Here is a 20,246-nt window from a genome sequence, read left to right as displayed (position 1 = left end):
CAATCGATATAATATTATCCCGACTCGATACCCAAACTGATCTGATTTACTATAGACCCGAATAAAACCGAAATCTGAAATAACTCGATCTGATCCGACCTAAAACCTTATTTTAATTACACACTTCATAAAATTTTCAATTACAAATTATTAGAGTTTTTTTATCTTATATTAACGTATTATAATTTTGAGTTACCAAAGTCAATGTGCCAGTCTTATCTCTTCAAATTGTTGTTATAGATCCCATGGTTTCACATGCTCAAAAGCAACGCACTTGTATATTTGTCTGTTAGAAGGGGAAAAAACTAAACGAATCTTTTAATTTTAATTTAATTAAATAAGAGATATTAAATATTTTTTATTTGTTAAAATTGGGGTAGATAGGAAGCGATATATATTCAAAGACTTTTAATAATTTTAACAATAAATACCTATACCTCTTATATTTGTGATGCTCAAACAAAAAATTTCAATGAATAACACTAAAAACTTCAAAGGGTAACAATTTAATCATTAAAGTAACTTGATTCACATTTTTTAATTAATTTAAACTATTTAAATAAGAGACAAATATATATATTTTTGCTATATTATTTTCTGTATCATTATTTATCCAAGTGGATGTTGCGATTGAATAATTTTAAGATTGCGATTAGAAGAATTAAAATATTTCCCATTTAATAACTCTTTTTGACTTCGCATGATTCACAATTAGGACCCAACAAACAAGTAGTCTCCCCTGCTTTAAAGTCTAAATTTACGAAAGATGTTCCAATTTTGTTCCCGTCTCTTATTGTGATGGGGACACTGCCAATCACATTTGTCACTCTTATTTTCGTACTAATTCTTATGAAATGAAGGATAAAACCTTAAATAAACCCAATATATAATTAAAATAAGGGTAAAGCATAGTAATAGTTACTGAACTTTTCTAAAGCTTTCATTTAGGTCCCTCAACTTTTAAAACTTGCAATACAGTCTCCTAATATTTAGTTCGTTTGCAATATGGTCCCCCAACAGTTACATCGGAGACCATATTGCAAACGGACTAAATGTTTGGGGATTATATTGAAAATGGACTAAATGTTTGGGGAACATATTGCAAATAGACTAAATATTAGGAGACTGTATTACAAGTTTTAAAAGTTGGGGGACTTAAATGAAAGCTAGAAAAAGTTCAGTGATCATTACTATACTTTACCCTATATAAAAATAAAATATTAAACTGAGTTTATGAGGAAAGAAAGTAGAGCATGCAACACTAAAGCCATTGTTGTGTATTTTGTGCCACCTGTTCTGTTTCCTCCTCTTTCAAATAGCTCTCTTTCTTTTTATCTCTCCGATCAAAGATCCTTGAATAAATTCACTGGCTTTTTCACACTTTCTCACACCCTTGTTACACGCGTCAGGAAAGAAAAACAGAGGCAAAGGTTAGATTTTCTTTCACTTTCCAACGAACCAAACACCACCAGCGCCACCCTCAGGAAAAAAGAAAGAAAAAGTTTGCGTTTTTCTCAGCTTAGGCTATCATCATAATTCATAAATCGTATCCTTCAAACCCTGTTTTCTTTTCTTGTATGATTCTCTTTTTCTTTCTGGCTATATTATTAGCTTAAAGATTAGTAGCAATAACATGACCGTTGATACGGCTGACCGGAAAGAAATCATCTTGAAGATTGATGACAAAAGCAAGGACGGTGGTATTCCTGTTTCAGCCACTGCTACTGGTCGAGGTAAGATTTGGAGGGAATCAAGCTACGATTTTTTGAAAGACAGTGAGAAAATCAACGTCGACTGGAAGAAAGATGACGTGGATATGAACGATGGTAGCAGCAGCAGTGGTAGTAATAGTACTAGAGAAAGTGAAGGTTTCGGTTTCATGCAAAGCAAACAAACTGCCATGGAAGATCCACCATCTAAGTTGATCGGTCAGTTTTTGCATAAACAAAAGGCTTCAGGTGAGATTTCATTGGATATGGATTTGGAGATGGATGAACTTCAACAACAGCAACCACATGATCTTCATCGCGGTTCATTGTCCACAGTTGCTGAATTACCTTCGCCACCAGCAGCGGCGACCATTCCGAGAGTCTCCTTCGAGATCAATCCTGTAAGAAGAAGACAAAGTAAAGGTTCACCATCGAAAGAAGAGAGTAGGGACTATAGGGATGGAGATGGGGTTGGTGCAGCTCAAATTCATCAATCAAAAGAAGTGAAGGTAGTTCTGTTCAGAGGAAATCAAGCTTGTTAGCCACCAAGACAAAGTCCAGGTTGATGGACCCTCCCACACCGGAAAAAGGGGAGCCAAAGTCGGCGAGAGCCGGCGCCGGGAGGTCAGGACAGATAATGAAATCCGGGTTTCTAGGGAAACATATGGAGGAAGAAGAGGATGATCCATTGCTCGAAGAGGATTTTCCTGATGAGTATAAGAAAGATAAGTTAAGTCTTCTGGTTTTGCTTGAATGGTTAAGTTTGATTGCCATTATTGCTGCTTTAGTTTGTTGTCTCACGATTCGTTATTTAAGAGAGAAACGTTTGTGGCAACTTATGTTATTGAAATGGGAAGTTTTGGTTTTAGTTTTAATCTGTGGTAGATTGGTTTCAGGTTGGATTATAAGGATAATTGTGTTTTTTATTGAAAGGAATTTTCTTTTGAGGAAAAGGGTTTTGTATTTTGTTTATGGTGTGAGGAAAGCTGTTCAGAATTGTTTATGGCTGGGTTTGGTTCTGATTGCTTGGCATTACTTGCTTGACAAGAAAGTTGAAAGGGAAACCAAGAGTAAATTTCTTGGATATGTTACTGAAGTTTTGGTTTGTCTTGTGGTGGGAGTTATGTTGTGGTTAGTACTTATTTCGATAGAATCCAGGATTCCTTGTTCAATCAATATGTGATCGAGACTCTTTCCGGTCCTCCGTTGATCGAAATTCAAAGGGCAGAGGAGGAAGAGGAGAGACTTGCAAACGAAGTTATGAGCCTGCAGAAAGCCGGTGCTAAGATTCCTCCGGGTCTCAGGACGTCTACCCTTACGTCACCCCCTTCTGCGAGAACGATAGGGAGTGGACGGAGCCAGAAAAGTCCCCGAGTAAAAAGCCCCATGCTTTCCCGTGTGCTTTCTTCGGAGAAGGGAGAGAAGGATGATACGGGGATAACGATTGACCATTTGCACAAATTGAATCATAAAAATGTCTCTGCTTGGAATATGAGAAGGTTGATTAATATAGTCCGCCATGGGTCTCTTTCCACTCTAGATGAACAGAATCAAGATTCGACTCACGGAGACGAGTCTGCGAGCAAAATTAGAAATGAACGTGAAGCAAAAATTGCAGCAAGAAGAATCTTTCAGAATGTTTCTAAGCCAGGATCCAAGTGAGTCTATTATTTCCATTTACAATGCAGTATATCATTCACTTGGCTGTGAATAAGTAGTGTAACTATATGTTGCTGTTCTTAGTTTGACTGATGAGTTGCTGGCTTACTGATAATATGATATTGTCTGTCTGGCTTGAATTCTTCAGCAACATGCACCTATGATGTTTTTTCTTCATCTTATCATTAATAATTGTCGTCTCAGGTTCATCTACTTGGAGGAAATTGAACGTTTTCTCCAAGAAGATGAAGCTTTGAAGACTATGAGTCTCTTTGAAGATGCATCCGAAAGCAGGAGAATTAGCAACAAAGCCCTGAAGAATTGGGTGGTAAGAATATATGCAACCCCGTATTTATTGCTTTCGATGGAGGGGACCTTATATTTTCGAAGCACTCGTTAAAGCAAGGCCTTGTCCCCCCCCCCCCCTTTGTATGTATGCTAATAATGTGACGATGCACTTTGATGTAGGTCAATGCTTTCAGAGAACGAAGGGCATTCTCCTCGACACTGAATGATACCAAAACAGCTGTCAACAGACTTCATCGAGTAGTCGACATTCTGGTTGGCATAATCATAGTGATTATTTGGCTCCTCATCCTCGAAATCGCCACCAGCAAAGTTCTTGTTTTCATTAGCTCTCAACTGCTTCTTGTTGCTTTCATATTTGGAAACACCTGCAAGACTATGTTTGAAGCCATTATATTCATATTTGTTACGCACCCATTCGATGTGGGCGACAGATGTGAAATCGACGGAATTCAGGTACCTAAATAAGCATGTGAACTTTCTTCCCCTTTTATCGTACCGATCACATGAATTACAAATTATTTGTTTAAATGCTTGAGCTCTCAAGAAGTCACAACAAATGAATTGCAGATGATTGTGGAGGAAATGAACATCTTAACTACTGTTTTCCTAAGATACGACAACCAGAAGATCATAATCCCGAACAGTGTCCTCGCTACAAAGGCCATACATAACTACTATCGTAGCCCAGATATGGGCGATGCGGTTGAATTCTGTATCCATGTGAAAACTCCTGCAGAAAAGATTGGTTTAATCAAGAAAAGGATATTGAGGTAAGTAGCAAAAAGATGCAATTGTTTACCTCGCTTTGCTTTTGTTTACATGAGTTTGATGTTCATGTGTGACAATTAAATGGAACATATGCCTAACATGTCTGATTCAATGCACTGCAGTTTCGTCGAGCGCAAGAGCGACCACTGGTGTCCGGATCCAATGATCATTTTAAAGGAATTCGAAGAGCTGAATAGAGTGAGGATAGCAATATGGCTCACACATAAAATGAATCACCAAGACATGGGAGAGAGATGGACAAGAAGGGCACTCTTGGTCGAAGAGATGATTAAGATCTTCAACGATCTCGATATTAAATACAGCTTATATCCCGTCGACATCAATGTCTGTAGCATGCCTCCGGCAGCGTCCGACCGCCTTCCTCCTAATTGGACAGGACCTGCTAGATAAACAAGGTAACAAGCAAAAACTACAGAACCCAATCTTTATATACTCGAGAAAAATCCTCTTCGGTATAGTTCCGAATTTGCCTGTAGGTGTTCCGGCCTTGTGAAAATTTTCTACATACGAAACTAATAGTTAAGAACTAATAATTTACAATTCATTTCATGGATTGTTTGTTTATGATTGTCCATTACAACTATCATCAATTACATCAGGGTTTCCAGTGCCTTTTTCTATATATAATCTGAATATCAAGCATTTATTTCGAGCCAGATATTAGCCTCAGTCAATTTATCGATCCTTACATTCTCTGTCACAAATCACAATCTTTGGTTCCTTGTATAATACAAAATATAAGGGACCATTTCCCCAACTGTTGCCAGCCTGCAACTGATATTTTGTCTAGTGAGGTAAATCATATGCTATAAATTTTATTTCCAATGTTATAAGACAATGGAAAATTGAATTTGACTGGCCGAGTTTAACTTGATTGGCATCGTTAACGATACATTATACAAGACGAAGTAGAATTCAACATGCTTAAGCGTTCAAGTTTGAGCTTGAACCAGCTTGGAAAATTATCAAAAGCATTCAAATTTGAGCTTGAACCAGCACTGTGTCATTGATCTTGAAGAAATGTTTTCCGGCGTTCGGGTCTCGGTAATCAGTCAAAAATATAGGGACAACCATGAAGATTATCATCAACGACAGGGATACAAACTGATTGTATCTAACATCAATGAAAATAATGAATGTCAAACCTCTAGACTTTAATATTCTACCTGTTTAAAAGTTTTGAACACAGATATGCAATAAGTTGATGAGGATCTGGTGAATCATGAAGAAATACAAGCTGTTAATACAAACTGACATCAACTCCTTCCGTTTGACAAGCTTTTTTTTTCTAGTACACCTTTTTGTTCTGGTTTTTCCTTTTATCAACCAAAATATCAACGGCAGGATGACAATGATTTCAACATAGAAGAAAAGGGGCTTAGTCCAAATTGGAAGCAAGTAGTTCAAGCCGGTGCATGGAAGGATAAAAGCCTATATAGATAATACGCTATAAGCACACCTGAGAAGGTGGATTTCGAACCGTGGGAAGACTTAACTTGTGCATTTGAACTTTACCGGGTGATCCTATATATGTCGCCGACGTTTTGGGTTGGATCCGGTATGCCGTGAACTGAAAGGGTTTTTCATGACTGGCAGCATATGTCAGGAACATAAACCACACTATCACATTGATTGCGATTATCTTTCAGCCAATACATCCCTGAGGCTGTAGGAGGCGAAGGCATTTGTTGTACAGCCCATGAGGAGTCTGGCACCTGACCCAAGCGCTCATCATCGTCTAACTCGTCATCAGCAGATCTCAAGATTGATGAACTGTCAGAATCTCCATGCTTGCCACTATCAGCCTGGAAGAATCCAGCAAAAATAACCCAGTCAGAACTCTTAGATGCATTAGCCAGACATTTCAAAATATATACTACAACTAGAGCAATAGATATGACAACTAAGCCACAAAATCAAGCAGTTTGAAACTCAAGTCTCCATGTCACAATAGATATGATAATATTTTTGAGAAATGACTATCAACATGGCATGGTAGAAGAAGTTGCAACTCTTTCTCGACTTCTATCCAAGTCGACAGAAAAATTGGTTTTATAGATAGCTCAATGACAAAAAATGACAAAAACTTTGTGCAGTATTGCAAAGCTAGTACTAGTCAGGAAAAACTTGTATAAAAGATATATGCGTGGAAGAAGAGAAGAAGAGAGAAAGGTCTGCAATAATAACACTTTTAAGGTTTAAGACTATAAGTTTGGTAAACTATGGACAAGCCAAAATACCCTTCATCAAAGGCACCAGCAAAATGCAGACGAGCTCCTAGACATCTGACATGGCATAACTTAGAAAAGCTTTCCTGCGAAAGACGTTTTAGGCATGAACTGCCATTGTACGGACATATTTGTGAAGAACAAATGTTTAGAAAATTTCAAAAGAAAAAAAAGTTGGCACTTCATTTCTTTGCCAATCATCCAACTGAATTAATGATGTGATTGGAGCTTTGCACTGAGACATATATGGTTTAAACAATATATTTCATAAATCACACGTTACACCATTTTCCACAAAAGGCAGCAATTCTAAGAACACCATCCCTATCCTCACTCTCCTACATCTTGGTTACAAAGATGCTAACTTCAAATAAACTACATTGGTACTTAAGTTGCATTAAAATGCACCGAGTTTTGCATAAATCATCATCTCATACTCTTTCCTACAACAACGTTAAAAGGCTTCTTCTTCTGAATCAATAGGTAACTCCTGAAACTTAAGTTTAGTTGCTTCTTTTCTTCTTAAGAAAACAGTTCAAAGTTGTTTTGATTAAGCAATACTAGTGTTGGGAAATAAACGAGTAACAAGTAATTTCTCTATAACCAGATTAATGAGAATGCGAAATAAAAGCGGAAAAATAATACCCGAAAAATTGATAACGGAGTTAAGCCAATTGTGCTTACGTCTCCGGACTGCTGCAGATCTTTTACTAAGAGAGAAAATTTTCAGGTGTTTACAAAACACTCACTACTCACAAGAAAACTCTCTAGTATTGGGAGGAATAAATGATTTTTGGGATGATTTTGAAGCTAAATGGGCTAGGGTATTTATAGTTGAAGCTTAAGGACTAATCTTATAAATACCCTAAAGTGTGCAGTGGCTAAAATGTAATTAATCCAAAAAACATTTTAATTTAAAAATTGGAGCACCGAATTCGGTGCCCCTTTGTTGAATCTCTAGCCCTCTTTGAATTCCCATGGCAGTGGTGGTGCCCACCTCCCTCCTTTTTTTGACTTTACAATCTCCCACTTGAAGATTGATTTTAATATGTCTTCACACCTCGATCAATGCAGCAACATATCTGGTCTTGTTACTTTAGCATACCAACTTAAGTTGAACACAACTTCAGTTTGTCCGTAGTCACCGTCTTTGTCAACATGTCTGTCGGATTTTGAGCTCCACTAATCTTTTCAAGTTTCAAAATCCCATCTTCCAGAAGAGACCGGATAAAATGATATCTCAATTGTATGTGCTTCGTTCTGGAATGAAAAGACGGATTCTTTGCTAGATGTATAGCACTTTGACTGTCGCAATACAAAACATTGTTCTCTTGTTTCTTACCTAACTCTTCCAAGAAACTTTAGAGCCAAACCATCTCCTTGTTGGCTTCCGTAACAGCGACATATTCTGCTTCAGTTGTGGAGAGAGCAACTATCTTCTGTAGTTGAGAAACCCAACTCACTGTGGTTCCTCATAGAGTATAGACATACCTTGTAGTGCTCCTTCTGATGTCAACATTTCCGGCTAAGTCAACATCTATATAGCCTATCGGCATCGTATATACACCTTTGAAACAAAGTGCTTTGTTTGTGGTACCCCACAGATATCTGAGGATCCATTTGTCTGCTTCCCAGTGTATCTTACTCGGATTATTCATGTACCTGCTAACAACTCCCACTGCTTGAGCAATATCTGGTCTGGTACAAACCATGGCATACATCAGAATTCCAATTGCTGAGGCGTACGACACCTTCACCATGTGTGCTCGTTCTTCCTTCGTCTTTGGTGACTATTCTTTGGAGAGTCTGAAATGAACACCTAAAGGTGTACTTACTGGTTTAGTATCTTGCATGTTGAACCTGGAGAGTACTTTGTTGATGTACTCAGCCTGTGATAATATCAAAGTCCCCGACTTTTTGTTTCTCTTGATCCTCATCCCAAGAATCTGCTTTGCAGTGCCCAGATCCTTCATAGCAAACTGCTTCGACAATTTTTGCTTCAAGTTTATAATCTCTTGCATGTCTGAGCTTGCAACGAGCATGTCATCAACGTACAACAATAAAATAATGAAGCTATTGTCGAACCTCTTGATGTAGCAACAATGATCTGCTTGACATCTAGTAAAACCATTGCTACCCATGAAGCTATCGAACTTTTTGTAGCACTGTCTAGGAGCTTGTTTTAAACCATACAAGCTCTTCTTCAACCTGCATACCGGGTTTTTGTTTTCTGCCTCTATGAAGCCTTATGGCTGCCTCATATAGATTTCTTCCTCCAAATCACCATGAAAGAAATATGTCTTCACATCTAACTACTCAAGATGTAAATTCTCTGCAGCTACAATTTTCAACACCAGTCTGATTGTAGACAGTTTTACGACTGGAGAGAAAATTTCATTGTAGTTAATACCTTTTTTTCGCTGAAACCTTTGACAACCAATCTTGCTTTGTAGCGTTTGCTCCCATCGTGCTCTTCTTTGATCTTGTAAATCCACTTGTTATGAAGCGCTTTCTTGCCTGGTGGTAATTCAGCTAATTCCCATGTCTGATTTGACATAAGCGAGTCCATCTCATCTTTCATGGAAGACTCCCACTTGACTGAATCCTCCACTTGCATTGCTTCATCATAGCACTCTGGTTCACCATTGTCAGTCAGCAACAAGTAGTGCAAAGAAGGAGAATATCGTTGGATTGGTTTAGGAATTCTGGAGGAGCGTCTCAGTTATGATCTACCTGGTTCTTCTTGAACTGCTTCAGGATTGATCTGAACATCATTTCTAGAAATCTCCTCGAACTCAACGAATTCTTTTGTTTCAGCTTCGGTATTGGGGCTACTTGATTCTACAGTTGACCTGTCTTTGTACATCACATTCTCATTGAAAATTACATCTCTGCTTCTGATGATCTTTCGATTTTCGTAGTCCCAAAATCGGTAACTGAACTCATTACCACCATAACCAACAAAGACGCATTTGTTGGACTTGGCATCAAGTTTACTTCTTTCAGCAGAATCTATGTGTACATAAGAAATACAACCAAACACTCTTAAGTGTGAAAGGTTTATTTCTTTCTTGCTCCAAACTTCCTCTGGTATTCTGCCATCCAAAGGAATTGAGGGCCCACGGTTGATCAGGTAAGCTACAGTGTTTATAGCTTCAGCCCATAGAAATTTGGGCAATCCGTCATGTATCCTCATGCTTCTGGCACGTTCATTCAGAGTTCTGTTCAAGCGCTCTGCTACGCCATTCTGTTGCGGTGTCATGGGAACTGTTGTCTCCATCTTGATCCCATTGTTTGCGCAGAAATCTCTGAATCTCCTATTTTTGTACTCTCCTCCATTGTCAGACCTCAACTGCTTGACTTTCAAACCAGTCTCATTTTCCACCATGGCCTTCCATTTTCTGAAAGTATCAAAGATTTCTGATTTCTTCTTCAGAAAATAAACCCACACCTTCCTTGTCGAATCATCGATGAATGTGACATAATATAACGAGCCTGCAAGAGATGGAACTGGAGATGGTCCCCATACATCAGTATGAACCAACTCTAACTTTTCAGCCTTAGGTGTCTTACCAATCTTTGCTAAGCTGACTTTTTTTTGTTTACCAAAGATGCAATCCTCGCATAGTCTGGCATAGTCCGACATCTACATTCTTTAGATCCGGCAGCTTCCCTTTTGACAAAAGTGTCTTCATCTCCAAATTCTTTGATGGACTCGGCGGTTGTCAAGGCTTTAGACAACTCCTTGACTTCCCTTCGCTCCAACACTCTCTTCGTCCATGGCTTTAATCCGAACATGAAGGTGAAGAATCCATCTTATTTAGTTAAACTTGGGACATTGAGCATGCGTTTTCTGAATCAACTCACATACTCCTTAAGTGCCCCTTTATGCTTGAGACGCCTCAACTTGGACCACGCCTCCATCCTGACATACTGTGAGCGAACTTGCTCACTTTACACCTTCGAATTGACGAGTTTATCTCTTGTTATCGCACCGGGTCCCTTCTTGTGCTCGACTACTTTGACACCCGCAGTCTCATCACGTTTTCTTCCGGGTTCGGCTGCTTCAACATCAACAGCCTTGTCTCGTCTCGATCCTTGCTTGGCCGTATTGATCCCATCAATCGGACCAAGTCTTTTTCCTGGCTTGGTAGCTTTAACACTTGCGACCGCGCCAATTCCCGCTACTTCTTCTTCTTCCATTCTATTCATGATGGTTGTAAGGCGACGCTTCTCGGGACATCCTCTAATCAAATGAGGACCATAACATAAGTAACACTTCAATTTTTCCTTGCTCCTCTTCTTCTTTACACCGGACTTAGCCTTGCCATTCTTTCTCGATGGCTTTCATTGGCTACAAACAGTCGATGGCTCACCTTGGCCATTCGAAGAGCTTTCTCTACCATCTCCCTGCTGCACATTTTCCTGGTTTCCACCACTGTTGTCACTATCTCTAGGCATGGACTTGGATGACACATCGCTACTTGGCTTGTCACCTGCAAGCTCAGTCAGCTTTCCGGCTACAGCTATGGCCTCCGAAAGTCTCTGGGCATCACTTTGCTCTCCCCCGAGCATCCCCTCTGGTCTAAGTCCTTCCAAGAAGGTCTTGAGCGCATCCCATTCACTCATTGCTCCCTTGCATATGAGCAGCTCCTTCTTGAGCTCATAAACTTCGTTTCTCAAAGCCATCGCTCCCACTCGAATCTGACTTCGTTTGGATTGTTTTTGACAATTATTGCGAACCACCGTGTATTAGAACACCTCCGTCGACAAATTCGTATCGCCGACAAAATTTTTACTATTCATAAAATTCACTATTCATATGAATAGTAATGAATAATGATGAATAGTAACCTCACAAAAAATTGACAAAATTCACAACCAAAAGCTCTGATTACTAGTTGTTGGGAAAATAACTGAGTAACGAGTAATTTCCCTATAACCAGATTAGTGAGAATGCGAAATAAAAGCGGAAAAATAATACCCGAAATTGATAACAGAGTTCAGCCAATTATGTCTACGTCTCCGAACTGCTGCAGATCTTTTACTAAGAGAGAAAATTTACAGGTGTTTACAAAACACTCACTACTCACAATTAAGCTCTCTAGTATTGGGAGAAAGAAATGATTTGGGATGATTTTGAAGCTAAATGGGTCAAGGTATTTATAGTTGAAGCTTAAGGACTAATCTTATAAATACCCTAAAGTGCAATGACTAAATTGCTGATTTTACCATTTCCAAATTGTCAATAATTTCTCCTGCCAACTTGCACCACCGAAAATCTGCTGAAATCCCACTGAAAATTGCTTTGACAAATGTAATGTGTGGTGCCTCCTTGTTTGACAAAAGTCATGTGAAAGCATGACTTTCAACAATCTCTCACTTGAAGACTGATTTTAATCTGTCTTCACACCTCGATCAATACAGTAGTATTTTTGTTCTTGTTATTCTTGCATGTCAACTGAAGCTGAACACAACTTCAGTTTGTCTGTAGTCACCGCCCTGTAAACCCACTTGTTATTAGGTAGTTTCTCCGTGATTACCTTGTCCCTCAACGTCTTGGCTCCCTTCGACTCTTGTCAACTAGTCTTTGAAGGATTGTTCCTCACTTGAACATCCTCGGCAAGCCCCTGCTTCGACCCTTCTCTTACGATGGTCTCCGAATTCTCTGTTATTCGTCTTTCTAAATTTTTCTTAGCGATTAAACAGAGTGATAATAGACCTTTTATCCGCAGGTTAACCACCAACTCCTTCCAAAACGACAGATTCTCTAGCGAATTGATCTTAAATATCAAATAAGAGTAGTTTAAAAAACCTAGAACTTCACATAAAATAGATTAACTAAGATTTGTTTTATCAATATCGATTCTAAATGGTTTGTCTTTTTGTGCAAAAGAAATATTCAAATTGATAAAATGTTAAAGAATGTAAAGCTATATTTAAATTATTAAAATCATAAAAATTATTTACAAATATAAAATTGATGAAAAAATAAAATAAGTTTCGTCGACTTAATAAATTTTCATTACATTTTCGTTGATTTAATTTAAAATTTAACGGTCAAAAAGATTAAAAAAATTAAGGACTAAAATATCATTAAATCGATAAAATTTTACAGATTAAGTACAACATATGAACACCACTTTTTAAAATAAATATTGAATAGTAAATATACAAAAAAAAAATAGAAGAAAAAAGAAGAAGTAAGATATGCCTAGGGATTGGCATGGGTCGGGTCGGGTTTTTGTTCCACCCGACCCGACCAAAACAAGGTTTCACATGACTCGACCCCGACCCGATATATAACTTAGAAACCCGACCCGACCTGAAATAATAAAAAATATTTTTATTCAATAAAAGCATTAACTTAATTGAAAAAAATTATAAATGGATGGGTATTATTGTAATTATTCCTAGATATAAAAGGTAAAATTATATATTTTTTGGGTCTAGTATTTTTTACCCTAAACCCGAATCCTACCCGACCTGACTCCAACCCAATTTTTTTTAAAATTCCGACCCGATCGGGCTCTGGTCTCATGCCCATCCCTAGATATGTCTTAATTTAAGATTTGTATAAAGGAAAGTACACATGTTATATATATATATATGTATTACATGCATAAAAAACCATGGATAACAAGCAGAGACGGACAAAAAAAATTATGTTAATAGAATCAACTTCTAAAATTTTAGGATGAAACAGACTTATAAAATTTAGAAAGACAAAAACAGATTTTGAGTAGAAAATATATAAAAAAAATTAAAATATATATTAATTTTATATTTTAAAGAGATGATTGTCCTTACATGTTCCCTCGGTTAGATATTAAAACGGGTAAAAATTAATAGTTTAGGTATTAAAATAGATAAAAACTTATAGTTTAAGTATTGAATGCGTAGTTTACCCAATCTTATATTAAGAGAGCCTTAAATTGATAATAATGGATTGTGTTAATTGAACTATAAATCATTATCCATGTGCAAAATATCTCAAGTTAGCGTTGAATTAAAGGTCCCATTCCTGCATGAAAAGATCCCCAAGTTCTACGCGTGGAGCTCGCTACGGTTCCTCGTTCAGGAACTGTTTTCTGGGGGTCACATCAAGTGTTCTTCTTAATTAGCATGCATTTTTTGCTTTTGACTGCTTCAGAAATGTGTGTTGGGGTCATTGATTTGCTGCCCTTTTAAGAGTCATGTTCCCGACATGAGAAACCTCTGCTTTGGCAAAGAGGGTTGTCCGCTTGGGTCGACAAGAAGTTGATTTTGTGCTTGATTAATGACCCCAACCAATGATTTTAAAAGCGGACCGAATCTTAAATCGGTGAAGGCACTGGTTCAATCGTGGTTGAATCGAGTTGAACTGATTTATATAAAATAATTTTTTTTAATTTTACATAATATTTAAAGCAATTTTAATATATATATATATAACACTCTTTTTAAGTTAATAATATTAAAATGTATAAAAATATCACAAGTCATAACATATATAAGTTAAATATCATAAAATCAAGTGAAACAAAATGATTCAAATTAACTACAACATAATATTTAAGGTAAATATCTAATGAAATTCATCAACAACTAAATAAAAAAAAGTATATAATTGATACAAGTATTAATCATCATAATCAAAAAATAAATTTGGGACTAAAAAAAATCATAACAAACGATGTCGTTTGGTTTAATTAAAAAAAACAGAACGGTTTGAACCGGCCGGTTTATACCGGTTTTGCCGGTTCCCAACCGATTCTATGCAAGATTAGTTTTGGAGACTGACCGGACCGGACAGGTAACTAGTTCCCGGTTTAACCGGTCGAACCGACTGATCCCGGTCTGGTTTTGATAACCATGACCACAACACGAGACAAAGACAGTCCAAAATATCTTACATTGGAGCCACCCAATTCGTGAAAAAGAAAAGAAAAAAGGGTTTCTGTCCTTGAAATATCACCGATGTTTTCTATTTCCATGTAAACCATTTTCGGTACTTCAATTATCCGGTTACTTCGTACAATCATCTTTAAAAAGTAACATTCAATAGATTTAGAATCTGAATCCTAATTAGGGATAACAATTGATTCGCTTCCAATGGTTCCGACCCAACTTGATAGGATCGTTTAAAAAAACCGAATTCTGGTCGGATTTGGTTCAAGTTCGAGTGAAAAATCTCATATTCGGGATAATAATATAATTTTCTTCTATATACGTAAGGATAATTGTTATAATACCCCTCTTAATATTTTTTTTCAATTAGATTCTTATTTTACCTAATAAAAATAATTTTTATATATGTTTCAGGTCGAGTATGAGTTTTTACCCCAAAATTTGGATCAAATTAAGAGTCGAATGTGACCTTCCTAAATTCAGGTCGGATGGAGTATACTTCTCGAATTGGATTGACCAAAACTCAATCCGACCCCTTATCATCCATAAACCTAATATTTACAATCTCTTCACCTATCAATAAACTTCAATGTGTTTCATACAACAACAAAAAAGGTCAAATTGTAAACCTTATCAATTAAGAATACAAGTCCTAGTGACATCCTTGAATTCTCCTCCATAAAACATGAGATTCAACAATCAAAGTGCACCATCTTGAAAGAGACCTGATTTATCACTTTCCTAAAGAGTGTTTGATACAATAGAAAGAATTACTTCAAAGACCAAATAATTATGCTCTCGACATACAGCTGGAAAGAAATCGACCGGTGAACGTCGAAAAAAGTTCGACTTGTGAGTTAAACTCACATGGCAGGCTGTTTTACTCAAGTGAAGAGGCTTTTAAGTTAGGGTACATAATGGAAACATAACCCGTTTTGCAGGGTAATGCATACTATCTTTCCTTCTATTCCCTTAAACCTACACTCATATCTTCACCCATGTTTAATATCCACAAGGCAGAAAAGGGGAAGAAAGGAAAAAGTGTTCCAGGTTTATCTTTATATTTGCATAACATGTACGGGTGCAAATTAACCAAGCTTGAACGCATAATGTTGTGTATATGATCGTTTCTTTATTTTGAAAAGTGTTAATATTTGATTCGTGTTCGTTTATTTATTGTTCGCGAACATGTTAAGTAAATAGGTTTCTGAACGTGTTCAGAAACGGAGAAATTATGTCATTAGTCCTTTAGCTCCTTAGACTTTATAGTTTGGATTCCGAAATTCACTCTGAGTTCAATTTAGTCTCTATCATCACCAATATTTAAAATGTAAAAAAATAAAAGGAAAAGGAGAACCAAAGCTTATAAACAAGTCGATAAACAAGTTTGTTCGTGAACATAAATAAACCGAACAAGTATTTGTTCGTATTCGTTCATTTATTAAATAAACATAAATTTTTTTCATTTAACTTAATATACGAACGTTATAAGAACACTTCACATAAATTTAATTGAACGCTCTATTGATTTACACCCTTAATAATATGGACTCCACCGACAAATGCTACAAAGATTCAACATCAAAATACCTCCAAAATGACCAACAGAAACAGCCGAACTTCGCCAGTTCAACCAATTGACATTCACACTTATCTATTATACAAAGACTGCACAAAATATGATATCGAAAGCAGATCTTTAACTTAGCACCACATGTTCGCTTACAGTTTTCGTATAAAGCAATGCTCTAAGCTAGTCATTTGTACTCGATAGACATTTGTGACCTTTCAAAGATGCAAAGATTTGAATTACTTACGATGAAAATGAAAGATTGGTCTCTACATGTCTCTTGTATTTACAAGAGCTATAATTTAGTCATGGATTCAAAAATGTTGATGTCGTTTGGATGAGCATTTGCCAGCTCTCCATGAGATTTATGATGACAAATGAGGCAATACAACTTGTAAAATCGGGGCCTTGGAAGATATTTCTATGGCATCCCCACTTTGGATAGGATAGAAAACATGAGAGCCATCGAAATATATGAAACCCTCTTTAGAAAACCATGCAGCATCCATCGATTGATCTGGCTTGATTAAACCGTGCATTAAGCTAGAATTGGCTGCTCCAGGTGAAATAGGCTCTCTTACCATATATTGGAGATTCCTAGACAAAATAGGCATCGCAAATCCTCCTGCTGAGAGCATCGCAGCTGTTGATCCTGCCGCAGTTGAGATTCTGAGACCACTTGATCGGCAATTCACTAATGGCGAACATGTCTGGTCGTTCCATCTAATTCTGCCAATATGCACAGAGAATATTTTAAAGCCTGTATCATTATGTAATGCCTACTTGTCTGTTAAAATTCTTACTTGAATGAGAAACGGGAAACTGTTGCAGGACAAGGGTGTGCAATCATAATATCATTAAGAGCATATGCAGGCAGAGCTTTAGAATTTACGGATACTGATACCCTTGACAACTCGGAAGGAACTATTTGACCCTCTAGAAAGCCATCTAGCACCTGCAATAAATGCCAAATATCAATAATTACATCAACAAGCTTCAATGTAGAAAAGAACAGTAAGCTTTATGCCTTATATATAATATTAAAGAACCAAGCTGCGAAATTCCAATGATAAAAAGTAATGCCGAAAACAGAAGTGAAATTCAGTAGACATGCTTTGCATAGGAAAATGGTAAAGCTTAAAATCAGCATAGGCATGTAGGTTATAGAACCTCTAGCTTTTTACTTAAACCGTCAAGTTTTAAGTAAAAAGCTTATTCTCCAACTTAAGCAAACATAAAACTTACTCCATTTCAGACATCAACTGACATGTAACACCCAGTAACAAATTTGTCAGTAGAGAATTATTTTCTTATGCAATATCTCCAAATAATGTTAATTTCCTTCTTTAACACTATATGTGTGTGTGTGTGTATATATCCTTACTTGCTCGAAATTTTTTGCTGTTGCTGCACATAAATAACCAGTGCTTCTAGTAGCATCAAACTCATTGCTGAACTTTTCAACCTACAAAAAAATAGAAGAAAAAAGAAAAAAAATGAATAACTGGCATCTTTGAATAAGATGTATGCAGTATAAATGATTGTCCATATCATTAAAAGAATTTTAAAATTTACATAAAGAACCAAATTGAATGATTGGCTAGAGAAATGAACTAACCTCTTCAGCTTGTGTAGGATCAGAATTTACTCCTAGAACTGGAATTGAGTCATCCAAGAAATGACTGGCCTGCAAAAGAGTGCCGTCACCACCAACTGTAACAACCAAATCAACATTATGAATTGGTTGTGATAAGTTGTTACGAAATATGGGTTTCCAGTCAATTGTCTTCTGCTGTAAAATTTTCTGACAAATGTTTATGGCCTCTTTGTGCACCTTGCACCTATTATCAATATAATGGAAAATCTGTGACCATACCAAGAGAAAATTTCAGTGCAACTAATAAATTAATTCTAGTGGGAGGATAGATACAGGGTGAAGTAAATGAAACAATGATCATAAGAAGTGTTCTAAAACCATAGGAGAATAGAATCTAAAAGAAATGTTTGCAACCTAACAAGGAACAACACGACACGATACAGGGGAGTGTATGCGCCACAATAATGCCAAGGTACACTGTACGCACAGTACATGTATAGTCATTATCTGGATGGAACATGAATATATTATGAAAATGTAAATTAATTTATTTATCATTACATTCTAATATCAAAGCAAAGTTTGAAAGCCTTCATGAGATCAGAAGCCCGTTATACTATATGAAAAGAGCTTTAGAAAGAGTTGGTACTCGCACACATAAGTTGAAGTCAAAAGATACTAAAAGAGAGAATGTTTCTACAAATTTGTTGGAGGCCCATCGGTTAAGCAGGCTAGGAAGCCAATAAAGGTAAACATGTTATATACGTGAGGCCTCAAAATTTGCTCTTCAAAACTAGTAATCACAATTACGTTTGGACTTGTATTTCCTACATTTTCTTCATCATCAATTTAGGTGAAAGCAAGTAATCTGATCATATGCTTACAGCTTTGGGTTCGCTAATTTTAACACAAAAGCTAGGCATTGAGTTGAAAAACACTCGATAGGCTACCAAAATTACTGGGAAACTAATACAAAATATTAAAAAGGAGACCTTGATAATTAATAGCCAACATTAATAAACAGCACAAGGCAGAAGAACCCACGTTATATTCCTAGAAACCCACTCTACAAATCTTTGTGGAACTGAAACAAGCAATAAACATACGATCCTGATTCCTTCTCATAAACATATTAGTAGCAACTAAAACATGGGAAAAAACACTCAAGGTTAGTTTTTTATCAAACAGAAAAATAGCATCTTAAACATGAACGCTATGGCTCAAAAGAAGCCAAAAACAGATAACGAAATGAATGCAAGCAACAAAATAAGGCAAACCCAACAGGGGAAAAATCGAAATAAATATAATATTCAACATTTCATCAAACACCAGGGATGCTAATGTAAACTAAACAAAAACAAATCAGATACGTTGACGGAGTTAACTGAAGGTTCAGTTCTTCATTTATAATATTACCCGCGGATTGGTGAAGCGAGAAACAGCGTTTGATTGAGTAACCTGGTAGACGTCAAATGGCTTCATGAGCAATAAAAGCTTTCTTCTCACCATTTTTTGTTTTCTCTGTCAAAGAAGAAAGCTTTGCTGTGTCGCCTGTTGGAAAAGTGGAAAATGGAAACAAGGCAGGCGTCTAAGGCTCGCGAGTTAGCCCAAGCCTGCATGCCCAACCATATACTTTGGCAGGCTTGAGAGCTGGACTTACGCAACAGATCAAATTAATTCCACCGCTCTCATAAAAATTAGGGTAAATTACACGGGTGACCACTCAACTATTGTCTATTTTCATTGACCATATGTACAATTTGACACCATTTTAACGTAATCCTCTCAAATATCATTTCTTAAATCATAGCCGTTCTTCCAAGTTCTCTGCAAAGAGAAGTGATGGGGAAAACCATTATCGTCTTTGTATTAGTAGCTTTAATCTCTTGTTTTTACTCAGAATTTGACACTGCCTACAAACACTTTGACAGCATCAAAATCCATCAAAGACCCTGAAGTTATAATCTCCAAGAGTGAAGTTTTTACGCTGGGATTCTTCGGCATTGCTAATTGTTCCGTTGACATTGTAAGTGAATTATCTATTTTGTTTTTCCTTTCTTCTCCTCCTCCTCCCTCGTTCTTTTCTTAATGAAAGAGATTGTTGAAGTAGATTCCAGCAGACATAGTTGTTAATACAATGTTGGGAATAATTAATGGCATGTTGAGACTATGTGCGAGCTGTATTTTGTTATTAATGATATATGGAAGTAGATTATTTTCTTCAGTCTTGTTTCCTAAAACCCACACGTTTTAAAATAAGATGTACAATACTATTGATAGTGGAAAGTGGCAACATTGCCGATATCCAAAGGGAAAAATAGTTTTATTACAGTGAAAGCAACTCTTTCTATTTTGGTTATTAAATTAACATTTTTAATTAAAAACATTAATGTTAAGAAAAACAACTTCTAAAATATATCTTAACTTTAACAAATAATTTTAGGGGTTTTTCTCTTTTTTTATTAATCTAAGTTTTTTCTCAATATTTTTGTGTC

The 20,246-nt window shown here is 36.6% G+C and overlaps 1 protein-coding gene and 1 pseudogene across 1 annotated transcript; one reads left to right on the top strand and one right to left on the bottom strand.

The window, feature by feature from the left end:
* The first annotated feature begins 1,611 nt into the window (after positions 1 to 1,611).
* On the top strand, positions 1,612 to 4,894 carry LOC120160194 (annotated as a pseudogene).
* Positions 4,895 to 16,370: 11,476 nt separating this feature from the next.
* Positions 16,371 to 19,332, bottom strand: LOC120160471 (NADH kinase-like). Its single transcript, XM_039170886.1, has 5 exons — positions 19,168 to 19,332; positions 17,773 to 18,018; positions 17,539 to 17,619; positions 16,958 to 17,109; positions 16,371 to 16,883 (listed from the first exon to the last, which is right to left on the bottom strand). Exons 1-5 carry the CDS (start codon positions 19,258 to 19,260, stop codon positions 16,520 to 16,522), a joined length of 936 nt encoding a protein of 311 aa, XP_039026817.1. The 5' UTR covers positions 19,261 to 19,332; the 3' UTR covers positions 16,371 to 16,519.
* Between the last annotated feature and the right edge of the window lie 914 nt (positions 19,333 to 20,246).

This window comes from Hibiscus syriacus, unplaced genomic scaffold, assembly GCF_006381635.1.
Source record: "Hibiscus syriacus cultivar Baekdansim isolate YM2019G1 unplaced genomic scaffold, ASM638163v2 tig00111392_pilon, whole genome shotgun sequence".
Lineage (NCBI taxonomy): Eukaryota > Viridiplantae > Streptophyta > Magnoliopsida > Malvales > Malvaceae > Hibiscus > Hibiscus syriacus.
The sequence above is the reverse complement of the archived record's forward strand: the minus strand, read 5'-3'. Positions and strand labels throughout refer to the sequence as shown.